The sequence below is a fragment of the Camelus bactrianus genome, chromosome 34, assembly GCF_048773025.1.
Source record: "Camelus bactrianus isolate YW-2024 breed Bactrian camel chromosome 34, ASM4877302v1, whole genome shotgun sequence".
Taxonomy (NCBI): Eukaryota; Metazoa; Chordata; class Mammalia; order Artiodactyla; family Camelidae; genus Camelus; species Camelus bactrianus.
The window spans coordinates 13,494,672-13,514,305 of NC_133572.1; the positions used below are offsets into that span (position 1 = coordinate 13,494,672).

The window sequence follows — 19,634 nt, forward strand, 5'->3', positions numbered from 1 at the left end:
CAATGACAGGTAATTGAAGACTTTTGAAAAATCTGTTACCATGGCTTGGGTGAAAGGTGTATTTTAACTTCAGTTTTACAGACAATTCTTTTATCCTCCATTTTTTCAACATTTATTCAATACAAACTGAAGTTAATCCAACAGTAGGTGGAAACCCAGCCTTCATATTTTTATGTTTTCTCAAGTGATTAATGTAAACACTGTGCAAAGTAAGAGTTGCATTTAAATGACCCCAGGGAGTATTAAAGTTAGGGGAGGGGTGTCATACAGTACAGTTCCTGAGAACTGGGACAACTATTGAAAATGAGTCTGAATGAAGATGTAAATAACCTAAAATGAAATTTGGCTCCGATAAGGTATTTTGGTCTGAAGTGAAAGGCTGGTTAAGATTTTCATGAACTTAAACTTGGATCTGTGCGGTAAATTATCAAGGGGGTGTAATTAGAGTAACTTCCTTCCTCTGTCTGTAGGGAATTCCCATCACCATTGATGGGAATTGTGCATAAAGATCATGGGAAGAGCGTGGCCCTTGGGTTTCCTCTTAAACAGCCTGTAGGATTTGTTATGGTTATTTTAATGCACGGGTCCTTGGAGACACTCATTTCAGTTCTGTCGCTACCTCTGACATGGTGAAAATGACAAAAGTTGGGAGGGGGAACCCCAAGAGATCTAGACATCTTTTCATTCTTTCTTCTTTATAATTATGTTTTTATCCAAGAGGAAATTTCTTGCCCCATAAATGCCAAATCTTTAAACAGCAATAAGAAAAATCAACCAATGGAGGGGAAAAACATGCTTCTTTATGTTTACTAAGTGGCTAACCACTTCTCTGGGAGTTAGACTTTCTTCGGGAACTGGGGGCCATTTATTTAAGTCACTGCTGGTTCTGAGACCTTTATGTGTCAGGACACTGGGCCAAATATTTAGAAATGTCTGTGGCTGGGGGGAACAGGATTTTTACTTAGAGAAAGTCTCGAGCCAAGTGGCAAGTGATGAGGAATTGTGGAATAAACCTGTGGCACTGGGGTAAAGTAAAGCAGGGGAAAATGATGGTTTTAAGGATGCGTAGTGTTCTGTCTGCTCACCCAGCTGGCCTCAGAGCTACTGGGGAATAGCTCTGGATCTGCCGGTGTCAAGTCTGTCTAGTAACCAAGGGTTGGTCTCAATTTTGATTATGAGGTGGAACTGTCTCTTCTGCAATTCTGGACCCTGAGCCCCTTTTTCCCCTCCTGATTCTTTCCATCTCAGACTACTTTCGGGCAGCATCAGCACCTAGCCTGCTTATAACGTCCCACTCCTCCTAAAAGAAAAGAAACACACCTAGTTGTTTTCGCCAGATGGCAGATGTCCAATGTTTGTCACTGGATGAACAAATAAATGACAGGTGACAGCGGAAACCTCCTCTGTGTGTAAAATGTTTCCCTTTACACACTGTCATATTTTACACATTACACTATTTGATGACAGGCAGGTGGCAGGTGTTAAAGAATCTGGAAAAACAAAAGTGAGTGGGCAGGTATAAGTTCTTTACTGCAGAGTTTGTAAGAGATCAGATTCATGTGGCAAAGATCATTTTTCTCTGTCCTAGAGGACACACGTAATGCGTTGAATTCGTCATTTACTAAGAGTCTAGTCAATTTCCAGGCAGTCCTTCATTTCCAGCTTTTGTCCTTCGTGAATGAATGAAACTATTTTAGCTTTTTATGCACATGAACTCACTTACAACTTGTGAGGTAGGTACTATAATCATTCTGATTTTATGTATGGAGAAAATGAGTCACAACGAAGATACTTACTTTTGTTCAGACCTCACAGATGCTAAGTGTTAAAACTGAATTGAAAGCAAGAGAGTCTTGCTACAAAGTCTATTTTCTTAACCACCATACTGCACTCTCTCGTGAGAGGGCGCTGGAGCAGAAACCCTAAATAATCACAGGAGGAGGCTTGCGGGGGAAACGCTCCAGGTGGAAGCGAACTCATGATCCGAGAGTATGTATGGTTCTGTTTCAAAGAACAGCAAGGCCAGCGTGGTAAAGTGGAAATGATCCGAGGGGAGAGGTAGTAAAAAGATGTAGTGTCTTGTGGGCCTTGGAAAGTGTTTGGTTTTCATTTTTCGAAAAATGGAAAGCCATAGGCGGGTGTTAAGTAGAGGCACAATGTAATATGATTTAAAAAAATATTGTGGCTGCTGTAGGCTGACTAGGATAGAAGTGAAGAATCTAAATATTTAATATAAAATTATATTTAAATTCAATACATAATTATATATACACACAGTCTTCTTATAAGACTAAATAGTTTCAATCGTGCTTAGCCAGTTAAATATATTTTAGCAAAAGTATGTTCTGAAATCACCGTAATGTTCTAAAAGACTTGTAGATTTCTAGAAATGGATGTGACTTTTTTTTTTTGATGTGGTTGTCACTAGCTAAAGGATGTCCTCATCTGAGTCATTACTTGATACAGGGGCCCATCACCCTCTTCCACTGACTTCCCCATGAAATTGATGGTCATCAGGTCCGTGGCACCAGTATTTGGTTGCAGCTGGAAGGTGTCTCTGCATCACCTGGACTCAGAAATCCTCCATCTCAGCCCCACTATGTACCAACATTACCTGCCCCACAACCTGTGTCACCTTCACAGACATTGAGCTGCCACTGCAATGAGCAGCAGGCAAACATCATACATGTTCTTATTGCTGGTCTGTTTAGCTGCCCTGGGATGGGAGTAGGGGACCCACATCTGTGCCAGAACTGCTAGGAGGTCTGATACACAGTTCTGTGATCTCTGGTGTGCTACGTCTTATTAAGACAGAAATGTTTCAGTGTTCTAACAGTTGGTACAGCTACATCCGTATATACTGGGTGATGGGTACCCAGACTGGACTGAAGGAGGCAGTAGAGAGCTAGAGAACCGGCCACACTCTGGATATATTCTGGAGGCAGACCTAACAGATTTTGCTGACAGAGAGCACATGAAGTATGAGAGAGAGGTGTCACGTACAACTCCAGGTTTTGGCCTGAGTGACTGGAAGAAAGGCTGGGGGGAAGGGTCAAGTTTTGCCAGTAGGAATGTAGCATCTGGTTTTAGACATGGTGACTTTCAAATGTGTATTAGGTATCCAAGTGGAGCTTCAAGTACCTGTTTGATACACGAGTCTGGAGTTCTAAGGAGTGGTGGAAAATGTTAAGAAATGATTAACTCAGTAACCTGAGAAACAATCTCCATTCATCTGGTTAGAGGCATGAGTCTTCTGCTTAAGATAGGTTTTTTTTTTTTTTAATATATTCGTGATTCCTTGCCTATTTCAATGTTCATAAGTGGGGTAAAATAAATACAAACCCCAAAAACCTGTGTCAAAGGCTACACAAGAGCTCAGCTTTCTGATGCTTAGCTATGGGAAATATAAGAATAAACCTATAGGTTATTTATTTTGTACTTCTGTGTTCTCATCCCTTCCCCGAAGAAGCAAGAGCTAAGGGTGATTCAATCAAGCACGGATTGAAAATCTCACTTTAGCAACTGAGATAATGCCAAATCTATATACACCAGGCTTGAATTCAGACATTACTGAGAAGGAAGCAGAGTTTAGAATGGAGGTGGGTGATTCAAAGAAAAAAGGTTACAGGATTTCCATGATACATCAAGCTCAAAGAGAAAAGCTGAGAGAACATTCTACAACTTGGAACGAAATGAAATCAAAATGAAATTTAAAAAATGTAGTCCCTGGAACAACAGATCTCACAGAGAGGGACCCTCAGGGAGAGATCTCAGAGGTGAATGTTATCTCTCTGTGTTATCTCTTTCACATGCCTCTAAAATATTTGTTTTTCCTTGCGCTTTAACTGGTGAAAATCAGAAAACTACAGTGAATACAAAGAAAACAGTTTAATACAACATTCAATACAGTGGAGGCTCTTAAGAAGAAGGGAGAAGCCAAAAGGAATAGCTGTCAGTTTGGGGAAATCCAGTCCTAAATGAGACAGGAATGTTCTTAGCTTTTCTCCAAAGCTCCTGGCCCAGTTGGTTCTGCCAACAGGTGGCCATGAGAAGGACAAAGAAACCTCTGGAAGTCATTGTGAAGAACTAAGTGAATGAACAGAATCCTTTTAGAAGTAGATTAGAACTGAGCAGTTTTGGCCTCAGGCTTCTTACCTGGTACAGTAAGAAAGAGAGAGAAAGAGGAAGAGAAAGAACAAGAGAAAGGAGAAACACAAGTTTGGGTCCCACATTTTCTAGAGCAAACACCAGATTCAGAGAGATCCAAGCATTTCAAACAGCACTGATCTTTGGCTAGCTTTTGTATTCAAGGTCTACGACTATTAATGTGATGCTTGTGTTTCAAATTGAAAGAAAACGAGAGAGAATTTCCTTTACACAACTTAAGCCTATGACTGCCAGTACTGCCTGGAGGAAGCAAGTGTGAGCCATGAACCCTCCACCTGGTGTGTGATGGTTTATTGACACAGAAAGTGCTGCTGCTGGAATATGACTATCATTTAGTGCATGGAGATAAAGAAGACCACACGACTGTGGTCCAGCTTTGGTGCAGTCTGACGGTGCCCTGCCTAAGACTCTTCGACTTTCCTGGGGGTGGTCTTGCTGTCAGGATTCCGATGTGTTCTGAGTTCCCTCTGGAGTCATAAATTGCACCTTTGGCACCATGAGGGATGAGTTGTTCCGGCGAATGGAGTTGTTCCTCCTCATGGAATTGTTTCTTCTCATGGAGTTGCGCTTCCTCAGAGAATTCTGGTGGGACAGTTCACTCTTCTGGAGGGTCTGAATGAGGATGGAAGGCTTCTCGTCCAGCTCTCGGGCACTGCACCTGGGGGCGGCTACCTTAACGGTGTTGCCAAATTTGGAGTAATCCACAGAGTACACTCCTTCCTCCTCGGTTACAATGGACACGAAGCGATGGCCCCACTGGATCTCCTCAGCGATGTAGGAGGTTCTTGCTTGCGTGGTAATGCCAGTGGTTTCCACCACTCCTTCCAGGATGACGATCACCTCCAGGTCTTGGTTGGCCAGGTCGGTTGCTGAGATATCATACAAAGGACTGCGCTTGTCAATCACATGGCAGATGATCAAAGGGGCCACCAGAAAAATGTTATTACTCTCAATCGGATTATCGACGGGAATGTCCAGCTGGTGAATAGGCACCACCTCCCCTTCGGGTGTGGTGGTTTTCTTGACCACCTGGATGCGCACCGAGGCACTGATGATCATGCTCTTCCTCAGGTCGCCCACGCGGAACATGAAACACAGTTTGCCATTCCGGACGGCAATCACAGCATGGCGGCTGAAAATCAGGGTTTCCGCTCTTCTGTGAGCCTGGGCTGTTTTCATGAAAATGCAGCCTAACATGACGGCATTGATGATCAGACCCACAATGTTCTGGAGAATCAGGACTGTGATGGCCAGAGGGCATTCCTCTGTCATCATTCTCCCTCCAAATCCAATTGTCACTTGGACTTCAATGGAGAAGAGAAAAGCAGAGGTGAAAGACCTGTAAGGAAGGAGATCAGAAAACCACGCCATCAGATCAGACTTTGAGTCAAGAAATAATGCGTTACCCTGGATTTTTCATTCTCTTCTTCCCAAGGCTATTCAATGCTTTTGGAAAGACCAGCCAACTTAACTATCAGATGCCCAGTTCTATGCACTTGTTTATTCTCTCTCTCTGCATGCATCTACCTCCAGATTTCTGGGATACACGTCTACTAATATGTTCTAAATCATGTCATGAAGGACCTAGTTATGTGAAAGCATTAAAATAACACAGATACCTTTATATTTATAGGCATATTTTACTTTGTGAAAGATTTCCACAAAGGCACAGTTAACTTTGGGTAACTATCTTCCAGCTCAATGTTTATTACTTATTGCATATCTGTGTTTAAGTGACTTGAGTCATATGGAACATACTGTGTAATGAGTGAACTTTTTATTATTTCCAACCATTAAAGTCATATTCATTAGTGAACACTGATTGTGTACCTTCTATAGAGAAAGCTAAAGCGTGGGACAAAACACATCATTCAAAAATATTAGTATTTTTTTTTAACAAACAAGAATGGTATACCATTAGGGATGAAAAATGTATTCTTATTGATGGTCTCATTTTGCTCCGTAAACGATCTAGAGAATCCTGAAACTATGAAAGGAAGGATTTGAGGTAGGGATTGGTAAGGAACAGTGTCAAGATCACATAAGGAGAACCTGGATCCTCTCAGTTCTGGCCTGGTCTCCACAAGAGGCACAGGGAAGCGGCAAACAAGTGTCAGGGTTTACATGGGAAGCTTTTTCAAACTGTGTTCCTCTTCCTGATCTCAGTGTAAACACGGATTTGATAGACTCAAGGTAGACCTGGTCTGATTCGGATGACCTGATCATTCTGATTTAACCCCCTGGTTGAGAAGCACCACGCTGGGTTATTCTTGTCATTAATTTATCCACTTGACTACATATCCCGCCTTGCTGTGTCTTCTTAATAGAAACAGTCTTAGTCTTGTGTTTGCTCTCAACCCCAATTTCAAACTTCTCTAATTTTATTAGAAGATATGCCCTCTGTCAAAGTATAATCTGTCAGTGAGTGAGCAAAATGTTTAAACATCTGCATACTGAGTATACACACTGCACTTTGGTGGGACATCATAAGAGGGACGCAAGCACACATAGATGATTCTTTTTTTTCTGTTTGGGCTCATAATCAGGGATCTTAAAATTTTTTTAATTAAATGATAGTTGATGTCACACGTGATTTAATTAGCTTTTAAATGGAGTGTGAAAATTGCTTTTTTTTTTTTAAACCCCTTCTGTTGCTAAGCAGGATTCATGGGAAATCACAACAATTGCTTTTTATACTAGTTACACACAGGACATACCATATGATCCAAAAAACATGGCAAAGAATAAGAACAGACCCCAGAGAAAGGGCATAGACACAACACTGATTTCTAATAATGTATACACGCTTCAGGGAGCAGTGTAACGAGCATCTCCAGATGTACAGTTTTCATGACTTAAGACTATTCATGTGCCATATTTTGTATGTTGTTTATTTTATGAAAGAACTTACTTCTAACCATTATAGGGTGCCCGACCCAGCCTTTTATGAACACCTGACATGCTAAATAACCTCAAGTGTTTAGCTGCTCACTTGTGCTGCTACAGAGGAAGTGAGGCTGAGTAATAAGAAGAAATATGTTGGTTTACTGTGTGACTCACGTTAGAAAGTCATCCACAGGAAAGGGAAAGTGAGAATGTAAAATGTAAGTTGGACACACTGGAGAGTGTTCATTACAATAAGTTGTTTTCAGTTTTGATGATAAGGTGGGACATTGAGCTTACTAAAGGAAAGGAAATGCAAAGAATTAGACATATTATATAGTCATCTTTTAAATCCCCTTTGAAGAGAATAGAGATTTTTCTGTTTCAATTTTTTTTGGCAAAAAAAGTATTTATTATATATAGTTTGTTATGGTGAAACTGTGTGTACATTGCATGAAAGTATAAATAGTATCTTCATGGGAAAATAAGACCAGTAAGATTTTTAACCTTAAAAGATGTCAAATAATAATTTTTTTTTTGGTAAAAAGTGCAATTAAAAATGCTAAAAATTGTTAGGCTGACAAAATCAACTTTGTCTCATTGTTTCTGTGATACCATTTTTTAAAAAAATTTATTTATTTATTTGTCTTGGGGGGGGTCATTAGGTCTATTTATTTATTATTAGTTTGCTTTTTTCCATCAGAGGTCCTGGGGATTGAATCCAGGACCTCACACATGCTAAGCATGTGCTCCACCACTGAGCTACACCTCACCCCCAGTACCATTTCTCATAGCAAACTGGATGTTCACATCAGCAGGAATTAATCAGGAGAATGAACACACTTCAGAACACATCTTGTTGCAAAATAAGAGCGAGCAGTAAAACAGCTTTTAATAACCAGTGTACTCTAAATTTCTCTTTAAAAAATCATTGAAAATATATCACTTTTGATGATGTATCTTTAATAAATTGCTTAATGACTTTTTATTTCCACAAGAAAAACCAACATACTTGTCTTGTGAATAAAATCTGTCATTTACCTTTCAAGGTTTATCATTTTTGTTTCTTTTATCTCTTTTGAAGAGTGTCTACTTCATGTGTATTAAAAATGTGCCTTGAGAGGAATATGGTTCCCCAATATCAGTGCCAATAAATTTCTTAAAGAGAAATAGTATAGATATATTTGACCTACATGTACCTGTTAAACACAGTATTTTAATTGTTTCCTTTATATTTGTCATACTGATGATTACCTACATTTTGCCTATATTTTCTTTGAGGCAAAAATTTGTGACAAGCTGAAGACAAGAAAATAATATCTAACTCAGTGGTAAAGGCAATAGGTCAGTTCAATATTGTTCTCTCTCCTCAAAATCTGAGCTGAAATTGGTGGCATGTGATCTCTGAACACACATACTGCACCCCCGCCCTCTCCCTGCCCCCCCACCCCCACACCTTGCCCCATATGCCGGCGCTGCACCCACTCAGGGAATAGAAGGATGGACAAGTTTACAGCCTGGGTTCCCACTTCTTACAGTGGGAACTAATCTCGTAAGATTTGAAGGTCAGTAAAGGTCTTATTCTTCACAGTTTCCTGGCAGAATGGTGCTGGTTCAAGTTGCTTTGCTTTACGCACTATGTGAATTTGGAATATTATTCAGAAAGTGTCCTGGAAAACTTTCTAGTATTATTACTGATGTTTCGCTTCAGAGTGACTATTTTTTGCAATTGACATGAGTGATCTCTTTTGATCTTCCAACAAAACAAATTAAGAGAAAATTCACCCGAAGTAAACATTCTTAGGCCATGTGAAAATAGAAAAGAATCACTGAAATAAAATTCATTTTACTTATCGTTGAAATATTTATGATCTAAGAGAAAAAAACCAAAATTAGAGCAATCTAAAAACTGTCTTCCTATCCTACTAAAACTTTTAAAGAAAACCACAACATGAAGTTGCTTCTGCATAATCTCTTCCATTGAAAATTTGGACCAATATCCATTAAAAATTATTTTTTTCTAGTTCTGAATCTTAGCATAACTTTTAATTTTAGAATTCAATGCAAGCAATCAGTTATTTAAGATAATCTTGACAAAGAAAGGCTTATATTTAAGTTATTTCATTTGTAGTGTTTTTTTTGTTTGTTTTGTTTTTTTTATCTAGGACACCTCTCCACCAGTGTTTTCCCATTTTTCTCATTATTTCTGAAAATGTTATGGGTAAGAGAATTTGTGGAAAAACATGACTAGCATTTGCACAGTATTTTCTGTTGATCAGAGATATTTCCTTGTGGACACTGGAACTATGGACAGCAGCTTTTTCATACTGAAAACTAAATGTGTGGGGTTTTCTTAAGAAGGCATTCTGTGGAATTCACTGAACCACAACCATTTCAAAATAACTGGTGGAATATTTTCGAGGCCAGCTCAAGGGCTTGAAACTCCACATTTTCAAAGATTCCTCATCCGTAAAGCTGACTCTAAAAAGACTGTCAACACGTTAGATTCTTTTTTTTTTTTTAACTTGTTTGTTTCTGAAGGTAGTACAGCAAACCTTAAGTTCCCTTGCAACAAAATAACAGAGTGAAGAGAGAAAGGGCAGTTTAATCTTTTTTTCTGTGCTGTTTTCCACCCTTGCCTCATCCCACAGCATCCTTACCTGACATTAGTCACACACACAGTGGATTCCAAACCACTTTTCTCCATCCCGCTTTTCTCCATGTAAGCGTAGATGTCCCCGTGGGCAAAGGCCACCAGCCACCACATGATGGCGAAGAGCAGCCAGCTGCAGAGGAACGACATGGTAAAGATGACCAGCGTGTGGCGCCATTTCAGGTCCACCAAGGTAGTGAAGATGTCCTGGAGGAACCGTCCTTGCTCCCGGATGTTCTTGTGCGCCAGGTTGCAGGCCCCGCTTTTGGCGATGAAGCGGGCCTTGGGGAGGCGGTCCCGGATGCGCGGTTTGCGCAGGTTCTCCGCCGCGATGCGCGCCAGCACATACTCCTCCGGGATGATGCTCTTTCTGGCCAACATCGTCCCGTCACCATAGCCAGCCTATCCACCTGTCTCTGACCTGCCTTTCCTTCCCTGGAGACCCGTCCTCCTGCAGGAGAGAAATGAAGATTAAAAACCCCCTCCCCCTCCCCTGACCCATTTCCTGGCCTCTTCGGTCCTCGCATGTAGGGGTGTGTCTATACATTCGAGGTGACGTGCAAAGCTAAAGGTATGATTTTATTAAACTAAACACAAGTCTAGTTAGTGCTTGAGTTCAGGGGTCCCGGGCAAATTACTTGGTCTGAATAAGAACTGTTTTAATTTTCCTTATCGTTTTGAACACATAAGGGCATAGCTTTAGGTAAAACAAAACAACAAAACAGGAGCCTTTCTGTAAGCAGCAGGCTCAATGCAGCGTCTGTACGTTAGTGCAAAGGATACACGCGCACGGCGTCTAGGAGGAAAATTAAGGCCAGCTGGGTATCACGATCTATTTACTATTCATGTGATACAGCAATATTAAAAGCAATGAGGGGAAATTCTTTTCCCGTTATTTTTAGAAGTAGGCAAAGAAAAGGCCGTGGCCTCCTGCGCAGTATAAATGACATATTCGGTGTAAATCGACAAAATTGTCATTAGCGGTGTGCTATGTACCTTGAAAATTACGAAGAAGTATTTTAAATTTTAAAAAAGTACGAGTTGCATTTAAAAAAAATTCCCACCGGGACTCAATATTATAACTTGAAAACTTCTTTACAGCGAAGGGATCGAAGATACAAGCTGCAGGAAAAACCCGGACAACAGCCTGTGGGGCTGCGGCTAGAGTTCATTAAAAGAGTGTGCCCCGAAAAGTCCATCCGACGCTGTAAACCTCGCCCGTGTTTTGCATTTTAAATCATTTGCGGGGACGCGACAGGCTCCCCCTCCCCTCCCCGGGAGGAGCGCTGAAACTTACAGACTCTGGGCAGCGGGCGCGGCGGCCTCACCTCCCGGCACACGCTGGCCGGCCGCGGGCAGGTCCCTCGCTGTCCCATCTCGGCGCGCGGGAGCAGGGACCGCGACTGCCGGAGGGACAGAGCCGGGGGCCGCGTGTCCGAGGGAGAAGAGTTAAAATAATAAAAGGTGCAATTGAATCTGAACGCGGGGAAGTTTGGAGGAAGGGGGATGGGTGTAGATCTTCCCCTCCCCCTGCTCAGCTCTATCCCTTGGCCTCTGCCTGGGGCGGAGGAGGGGCAGTGGGGGAGAGGAGCTGGGGGTGATGCTCCACAAATCAGGCTCTCAGTTCGGGCTTTGACGCGCGCCAGACCTCGGAGGCCGCCGAAATTGCTGAGTTGGGGGCGGGAGGGCGAGAGGGAGGGCGAGTCCGGGGGAGGTAGGGAGCCAGCCAGAGGGAGGGGCGACGGTGGGGGGAGGGCGGGGCCTGCGGAACTAGCTCTTTTCCCAGTAGCTGCGACCCCCTGCCGCCAGCGTGACACGCACGTCTTTAAAAGGCTCCCTGCTCAGGAGGGAGAAATTTCTGTGTCCAAGTCCACTGACGTAAAGAGTTTGTTTTTTTTTTTTTTTAAACCTGGGCAGATAACTGTGCTACTTCAGATTGAATAAAACCAGATACAGAGAGCAGAAAATAGTCTTTTGAGGTGTCCAGCCTCACTTATGAGTTCAGGCAGGCACACATCACTTATTTACATTAAATTTCCGTCTGGTAAGGACGATACAAGTGGAAGATGTTCTGAAACCCGCTACGTCTATTTCTTCATCAGCAAAGCTGGTTGTCAGGGAATTAAAGACACACACACATCACACACACACACCCACACACACACAAAACAACGACCAAAAAAAAAAAAAAAGTAGAAGGAAAAACCACTCGAAGTCTCTTGCAATAAAAAATTTTACTCCAAACAGGGACTGCTGTCAACACTTTAGAACTCAACCCGTCATTCTGCAGTAATTGGTTGCTTTCTGAAATGCTGCAGCTTCTCGGTCTTGTCTAGATGGCCTAAATGATAAAACAGAGCAACTGCGCGCAAGAAAGTTTCTGCAGTAAATATAGTTCTATAGCTTTTCGAAAAGGAGCCAGCAAAGACAACTATGCTTTCTCCCACAGGTCAAGCCTCCTGATTTGGCACTTGTGTTAATGGAAACTTTAATTCTTGGAAATTTCATGTATTTTCCAAGACTCGGGGCAGAAAGTGTATGGAGCATAAACAATGTGTTCATTTAATTACCAAGAGACCTAAAATTAGTCTTTAATGAAGGCAAATGAAGAATCGTTTTTTTCCCTTGTGGACTGATCTGCTTAACCCCTTCAAGCCTGGGAATCCTGTTCTGTCCGTGGTAGCTCTCGCCTCCACTGTTGTTAATTTTTACAGTAATTTATGTAGTAGTTTTACTACAAGTATGGGGGGGTGGAATCAAGTTGTACAGTTAATTTCATTATTTTACAACTGTTTGGTGTGCAATCTATTCCCCATTGTTTTAGCTGGGGGAACAGTCACTGAACACCATAGTTGGGGAAGGGATACATAAATAGTCACAGTCTGCTGTTCTTAAGATGCAGGTGTAGTAAGAGACACGACTTTGATAAACTAATACAAGGAAGGATGTGATTAGAATGGAAAGGAAACACAACCGAAGTGCCATGGGAATTCAAATTATAGATATTAGGACTGGAAGAATAAGGAAAGAAAGCTTCATGGATTATTTGGCATCTGATCTAGTCTTTGAAAGACCAGATGTATTTGGGTTTGCAGAAAAGCCAGGAAAAGGCTTTTCTCCACTGAGAAGGAAGATCATGAACAAAATGATGGAGGATTGACAAGAGTGGGTCGTGGTTCAGTAACAAACTAATTTAATCAGAGTTGATGACGCAACGTGAGCAAAATAGCAGGACTGGGTGCCTGAGTCCAGTGCTTCGTGGGCAGCCCCTGCCACCACCACTCTGAACACAAAATGGGTTATTCATGGACTTGTTCCACCGCCTTGCACCTATCCCAACAACCGGTAAAACGGCAGGGCTGTGATTAATCTTTGTATCTTAAGCCTGTAGCACAGCTTACAATACAGAGGGGCTCAAAGACTACTTTTGAATCAATGAACTGGAAAGGTAAGGCTGAAGACCATGTTGGTGCCTTGAAAAAAATATACATAGACAGACTTAACGAAAAGGAGTTTGGACAGTCGTTAGGCAGTAGTGGTAAGGATTTTGATTGGACAACACCAAGCACCTGCTTTAGGAGGTTGATCAGGAAAAAGAGGCCAAGATGGCATTGAGGGTTACGTTGCTAAGTAGAGTCCCTTCAGGCTCCAAAACTCTGTGACTGGCAGAAGGGGACGCTGGAAATTATTGTGTTAATTAGAGAAGGAAAGAGATCAGGGGAGAATGGCAATGTCAGTAGACAATATACAAACAAATACAAAAGGAATGCTACAGGGCCAATATGGGGAAAGCATAAAGTCACAGGCGACAGTGACATGTATTGTGATGACAGAGAAATAGTAGGAAAATTAAGTAAGAAGTAGACCACTGAGGAGAATTATGGGAAGATTTGCAGCAAGTCCACATCCGAATCCTGTGAAAATTCTAGTTTTTTGCTATAACACACTCTTAGGATTCAATTTTTTTCTAATGAGATACAGTCTTCTAAATGGGCGATTTCAAGTCAAGGGTTGGACTTCTTTTGAAATGACAGACTTTACACCTCACTTTTTAGTAGTCAGTACTTTCAGTTGATTAGTTCACAGTAAGGGCATGAAGACTACACATAATGAAAGTTAATTTTAAGAAGTTAATAAGTAAATTTTTGGCAATAATACACCTAAAGACACATAGCAGCCCTTTGGGAAAAAAAGGTGGAGAAGGTGTACTATAAAAATATTACAGGCTTTTTCTTTTCCCTTTCTGTTCCTTTCCTGATTTTTTTTTTAAAACCAACTCTTTATGTCTTTTTTCTTTAAGTAGTTTTTCTGCACTGCATGAAAGCTGCATGAGGACATGTAGTTCTTAACCTTACTTAGATGTTACACTTGGCATTGGCTGGCTCTGTTTCCCTTGACAACTTTTGAGCCTGATGGAGATGTATCTGTATCCCTGAAGGTCTTTCTGGACACACAGTAGCATCTCAATAAATATTTATTATTGCTTGATCTCTAGTTCCTCGCCATTTACTCCTCGTCTTCTCATATTAAGTTCCAAAGAATGAACATTTAAATTTACCTCTGAGAAATTTGTGAAGGAAATCAATTTCTTCAAGAACGCACTTGCTACTTCAGGCTTATGTGACGGGTCTCCTTATTTAATCACTATTTTGCTGCCGTCCACTGAGAGTTTTCTTCTCTGTTCTATAATTTCCTAACTGTTTTTTCAGGAATGAAGACTAATTTGTGCTTTACTCCTAGAGGAGACCTACAATAGGTTTAGAACAGAGCTAGCTTTAAATTTTATGATTTTCTTAACTATTCAGGAATCCTGCAAGAATCTGTTCATGTTACGTCCCGGAGAGATTGATGCAATGATTGAGAAGCAATTCAAGGATATCTGTTCACTTATAAGTAAACATCTTTTAGAGTCCTTTTAGACCCTTTAAGCATCTTATTTGCAGATAAAGAAGTTTCTGCAATTCTCATTCTCTTAAGAAGCAAAGTTTGTCAGGTGCCTTCAAACAAGTGAAGAAAGGCTGATACTCTTCCTGTTTGTCTGCTGCTTCGATCATCAAACACAAATCCGTGAAGTCCTTGAAAGCTCTCTTGAGATAAACGGTGAAGTCTTTGCATTTGATGACCTCACCTTTGACTTGACTTGTGAATTTAAAACTCTGGGTTTTCCTGAGCCATATTAGACTTAAGAATTTGGAGAGTCTTCAAAATGACAATGGAAACAATTCATGTTAGCAGCCCAAATAACAGTTGGTCTGTTTGCTTGGTGTGCTGCTTTATTAGTGTCCTCATATAAACCACTTTGGAACATATTGGTTTGGAATCAGCTTAATAAAACTGTTACATAAACTAATAATCAAAACAGCATGTTATAAACTCACTTTTTTGGAGTTATCATGAAATGGGAATGATAGTATAACTGTTCATACTTATCCATTCCAATGAGTTCAGAGAACATTTCTTTTCGAGATATGTATCTATTTATGTGCACAAATGAGGGACAGAGCTTCACTCTCCTTTAAATTATGTCACCCCGTTGCCTCACCGATCTCCATTAGAACCGTCAATGAGAAAGATCTCCATCCAGCTTGCATGGTTAGCGCCTCGAACTTCTGCCAGCTGACAGGTGTGAGTCTGAGCGTCAGGAAGGGGGTGTTCATAACAATCACTACCTTCTTATTATAACCAGGGAAACAAGTCAAAGTTCCTGCTCCAGTGCGTTCTTAGAGAGGAAGCTGTTAGCAAACAAGTAGACAAGGAATACGTTATATACTTACCAGTGGTGCTAAGACTTGCAAAGAGAGTAAAACAGGATAAGGATTGAGATGACCTGGGGCCAGGGATTGGCAATTTTGCATAGAGTTCAGAGGAGGCCTCTTGAAGAAGGTGGAATTTGAAAAAAGAATCATCCAAGTGCCCAGGCAGCTCAAGAGCAAGTATAAAAGCTTGATGTGTTTGAAGAACAGTGAGAAGATCAATGTATCAGATGCAAACAAGGAAAAGCAGGAGATGAGATGAGAAACGTGGGAAATGCATTCACTGATCTCCTCATGTCTCCATTTACCCGATGCATGAAGCCTGAGAGCCTGCGTATTCCAGGTGATGAAAAACATTGAGCTAATCGTGGGGGCAACTCTGTGAAAATTAGGTTATTTTCCTCATCTGACACGAGTCGATTAGAGTACAGCACAATGACATCTAAAATCAAATATCTAGCAGGTAGAACACTACAACAAACACAAAACATCTGATCCCTCATCCCAAACTCTTTTCACTGAAAAATATCTCAGAGGGATAATTGCTAATCCAGTGGTCCTGCTACATGGGAAACGCTGATGCCCCTTCAGGCTTTCATGGAGGAAGGATGGAATAAGATAGAGTATCTTTGGCTCCCAAATTAAAACATCTTTCATGAGAAGGTATAAGTGCTTCTAATAAAGCACATTTAAAAGTTTCCCTGAGTAGGGAGGGGATAACCCAAGTGGTAGAACGTGAGAGCTTAGCATGCAAGAGGTCCTGGGTTCGATCCCTGGTACCTCCTCTAAAAATAAATATATAAAATAAATCCCCCCCCCCCAAATTTCCCTGGAGACTCTCCTGTCTTCTTAAGTTTAAGAAACTCAGAATCATTCTGAGGACAAGATGGCACAATCCACGTAAATTGCTTAGGATGGTGGCTGGCCTGTTATAAGTACTTCTAAATGTCAGTTCATATTAATAATTAGGGCTGGTTTGGGTTTAGTGATTGTCAAAAAGATCTCAGAGCTGGGCATAGCAGTGGAAAGGGGAAGGGATAGACCCACAGATTCCTATAACTATTATTTAGCTATTTTTCCGCATCTAAGACCAAAAACAGAAAACACAGGAGAATACCGTTTTATAGGCTTGAGTATTATTTTTGAGATCTCACCAACCTTCAGAATGCTAACCATCCAATACTTGTACTGGCATCGCCTCAACACTTGAATTTAATCAAGACTTGGGACTGAAATGGAGCCAGCCAAGATACTGGTAATAAAATAAGGACCCAGGACATCAACATGTCTGGTTTACTATAAGAGTGTCTCCAAGAGAAAAGTGGTTCCTTCCATCAAGCAGAGAGTAGCCGTGGTAATTCTTTTCTGCCAGTAGGGTGCAAAATGCTAGTGCTAAGTAAAGCTGGTAGGGTCTCTTCCAAGAGATGAGGAATAGTAGCTGTCATTGTTCCTTTTTCCCAGCCCTTGAAATTATGCCTTGATATTCTGATGCCAAAGAAAGGCAAGTTCGCATGAGCCTGGGATCTGTCTTGCCATAAGCTTCTCTGAAGCTCTTGGGGAAGTAGCAGTTCCCAACAATGTGTTGATCCATGGCTAAGCTTTCACGTCACTGTGTTTTGAATAAATCAGTGACTCATACGGTGCTTGGAAAGAGAAACCTGACATTTTCCAGAACTCTCTGTAGGGAGCTCCTTATTGCCACCTTTCAAAAAATGCCTCCTGCATAAGGGATTAGAGAAGTTGAAATTTTTAAAGTCATATTCAGACTCATTGACCCCAATGATCATTTGCCAGGATTTTTTTCTGCTTTTAAATGACCTGAATTTTCCCTTAGGTAGAAATTACCTGTGCCAGAAAAGCTTTCACGAGGTCAGTTTTCTAAACAGTTTCCTATTAGAATTAAATATTTGATATCTGGTGCTAATTTAAAATGTCGAATTACTTCCTTTACTGTTAGAATAAATCAGGTAATAAAATGCTATCCTTTCTGTTGAGTCTTTTTTTTTTAGTTGAGGAATTGTGTAAGTTGCATAAAATATACTTTTTGCTTCAATTCGTAGTTTTAGCTTTAGAGTCAGAAAGATCAGTTCTGCCATTTCCTTGGTTGGTGGCTTTGAACAACACAATCACTTCGTACCTCAACTTTCTCTTCTGTGAAATGGAGATACTACCATCTACCTCTCAGAGTTGTATAGATTAAATGAGGTGGGTACGTGAAGAATTTAGCACAGGCCAATGACACTTAAAACATAATATTTTCTCAAATAATTATAACTTTAATGCAACTTCCTTAATTAACATTTACTTAACTTATTATGAAAACATATGTTTTCTTAACCTGCATTTGCTAGTATTTTTGGATCAAGAGTAAATAAATAATAGTGCTGGTTAAGGGCATATTTTTCTTAAGGATTTTGAGAAAATGCTTCCAGAATATATAATTTACCTAGTTAGCATTGTAAGGTTGTGTATGTTTTTCTATTTTTCTGTGTTTTTCAAATCAATAATGGATGATGGATTACATAAAAGGCCTTTTTAGCATATACCAAAATGACTTTTTCTTTCCCCCGTCCTGGCCAGTTAATACAGTAAATAAAGTCACTAGGTTAAAAAAAATTGAATTATTTTTACATTCCTGTGATAAATTCCAGTTGGTCATGGTAAATTGTTATTTTAAAAAATTGCTGGATTATTTTTCCTAATATTTATGTAGGATTTTTGCATAAATATTTATAAATGAGATTGGTCTGTATTATCTGCCCGTGGTATCTCTGCCTGATTTTGGATAAATGTTATGAGTCTTTGTAAAAAGAACTGATGCGTATTCTTTGTCTATGGATTGAAATAGTTTAAATAAAATAAGGATTAGCTACTTCTTGAAATCATCTGAGTCCAAATTTTTTCAGAATAGTTCTTGGCTCTTCAAATCCTCCTCATTCTCTTTTTTTCCCTCTGGGACCCTGATTTCAGACCTTCTAATTCTGTCCTCCACAACTTTCCAGTATTCTTGTTTCCTACCGGCTTGTTCTGTGTTGCATTCTAGATACATGCTAGATCTGTTTCCAATGGAAAGAAGTCTCTCATCCTTTAAGCTTAATTACTATTTAATCTATCCATTGAATTTTTAATTTTGATGGCTTTTTAATGACTTCTAAAAATTGAAGTATATATATTTTTTTAATTTGTTTTTCTGTGTGTGGGGGTGGGGAGCTATTCTGTTTATTTACTTACTTATTTCTTTTTAATGGAGGTACTGGCCATTGAACCCAGGACCTTGTGCATACCAAGCATGTGCTCTCCCAATGAGCTATATACCCCTCCCCACAGAAGTACAGTTGATTTACAATGTTAATGGATTTTTTTTCTTTTCTAGAAGTTCTATTTGGTTATTTTAAATTAATTTCTCTTTTCCCCGCCTTTTAAAGACTTCTGTATACAACTATGTAGCTGCCATACAGATCACGGATCAAGACATAAAACATGTCTATCACCCTAGAAAATTTCCTCCTCTGCCCCTTTCCACACCCTCATTGCTCCCCACCAGAGCTAACTCTGTTATAACTTATTTTGTTATCAGTTTGTTTTGCTTGTTGCTGAGCGTGGGATACATGAAATCATGTATAAAGACGCCGTGTGCTATCTGTCTTCTTTCCCGCACCGTAATGTTTGTGGGCTGTGGCCATATCGTTTCGTATACCAGTAATAGTATTTCATTGTGTGATTCAGCCACTGTTTATTTAGCCATCCTCCTGTTGATGGGCATTTGGGGCTGTTTTTGTTTTTGTTTTGATTCTTATGAATAAAGCTACTCTGAACATTTCAGTACAAGTCTTTTCACGGACTCATTTCTCTAGTGCCCAGGAATGGAAATGTTGAGTCCTGTTAAAGGGACATATTTAGCCTTAGTGAAAACAGCCAGCTTTCCCTACTGTTATGCATTCACACTCAACAGTGTAGAGTTCCACCTTCACCAACACTTGGTATTGTCAATCTTTGTGGTTTTAGTCATTTTAGTGGGTAGGTGGCTGTTTTTAATTTGCAATTTTTATTTGCATTCCTGACAAAGAATGATATTGAGTACGTTTTCACTTCCCTTTTGGCAAATATACATATTTAAAAATCTCTTACAGATTGTTTTATTATTTCTAGTTCTTGTGCAAATACTCTTATTCATTGTG

At 40.3% G+C, this 19,634-nt stretch overlaps 1 protein-coding gene across 1 annotated transcript; it reads right to left on the minus strand.

The window, feature by feature from the left end:
* Positions 1-3,873: 3,873 nt before the first annotated feature.
* On the minus strand, positions 3,874-11,415 carry KCNJ8 (potassium inwardly rectifying channel subfamily J member 8). The gene is made up of 3 exons (XM_010946508.2): positions 11,001-11,415; positions 9,711-10,154; positions 3,874-5,506 (listed from the first exon to the last, which is right to left on the minus strand). The coding sequence occupies exons 2-3, from the start codon at positions 10,082-10,084 to the stop codon at positions 4,606-4,608; spliced, it is 1,275 nt and encodes a 424-aa protein (XP_010944810.1). The 5' UTR covers positions 10,085-10,154; positions 11,001-11,415; the 3' UTR covers positions 3,874-4,605.
* Between the last annotated feature and the right edge of the window lie 8,219 nt (positions 11,416-19,634).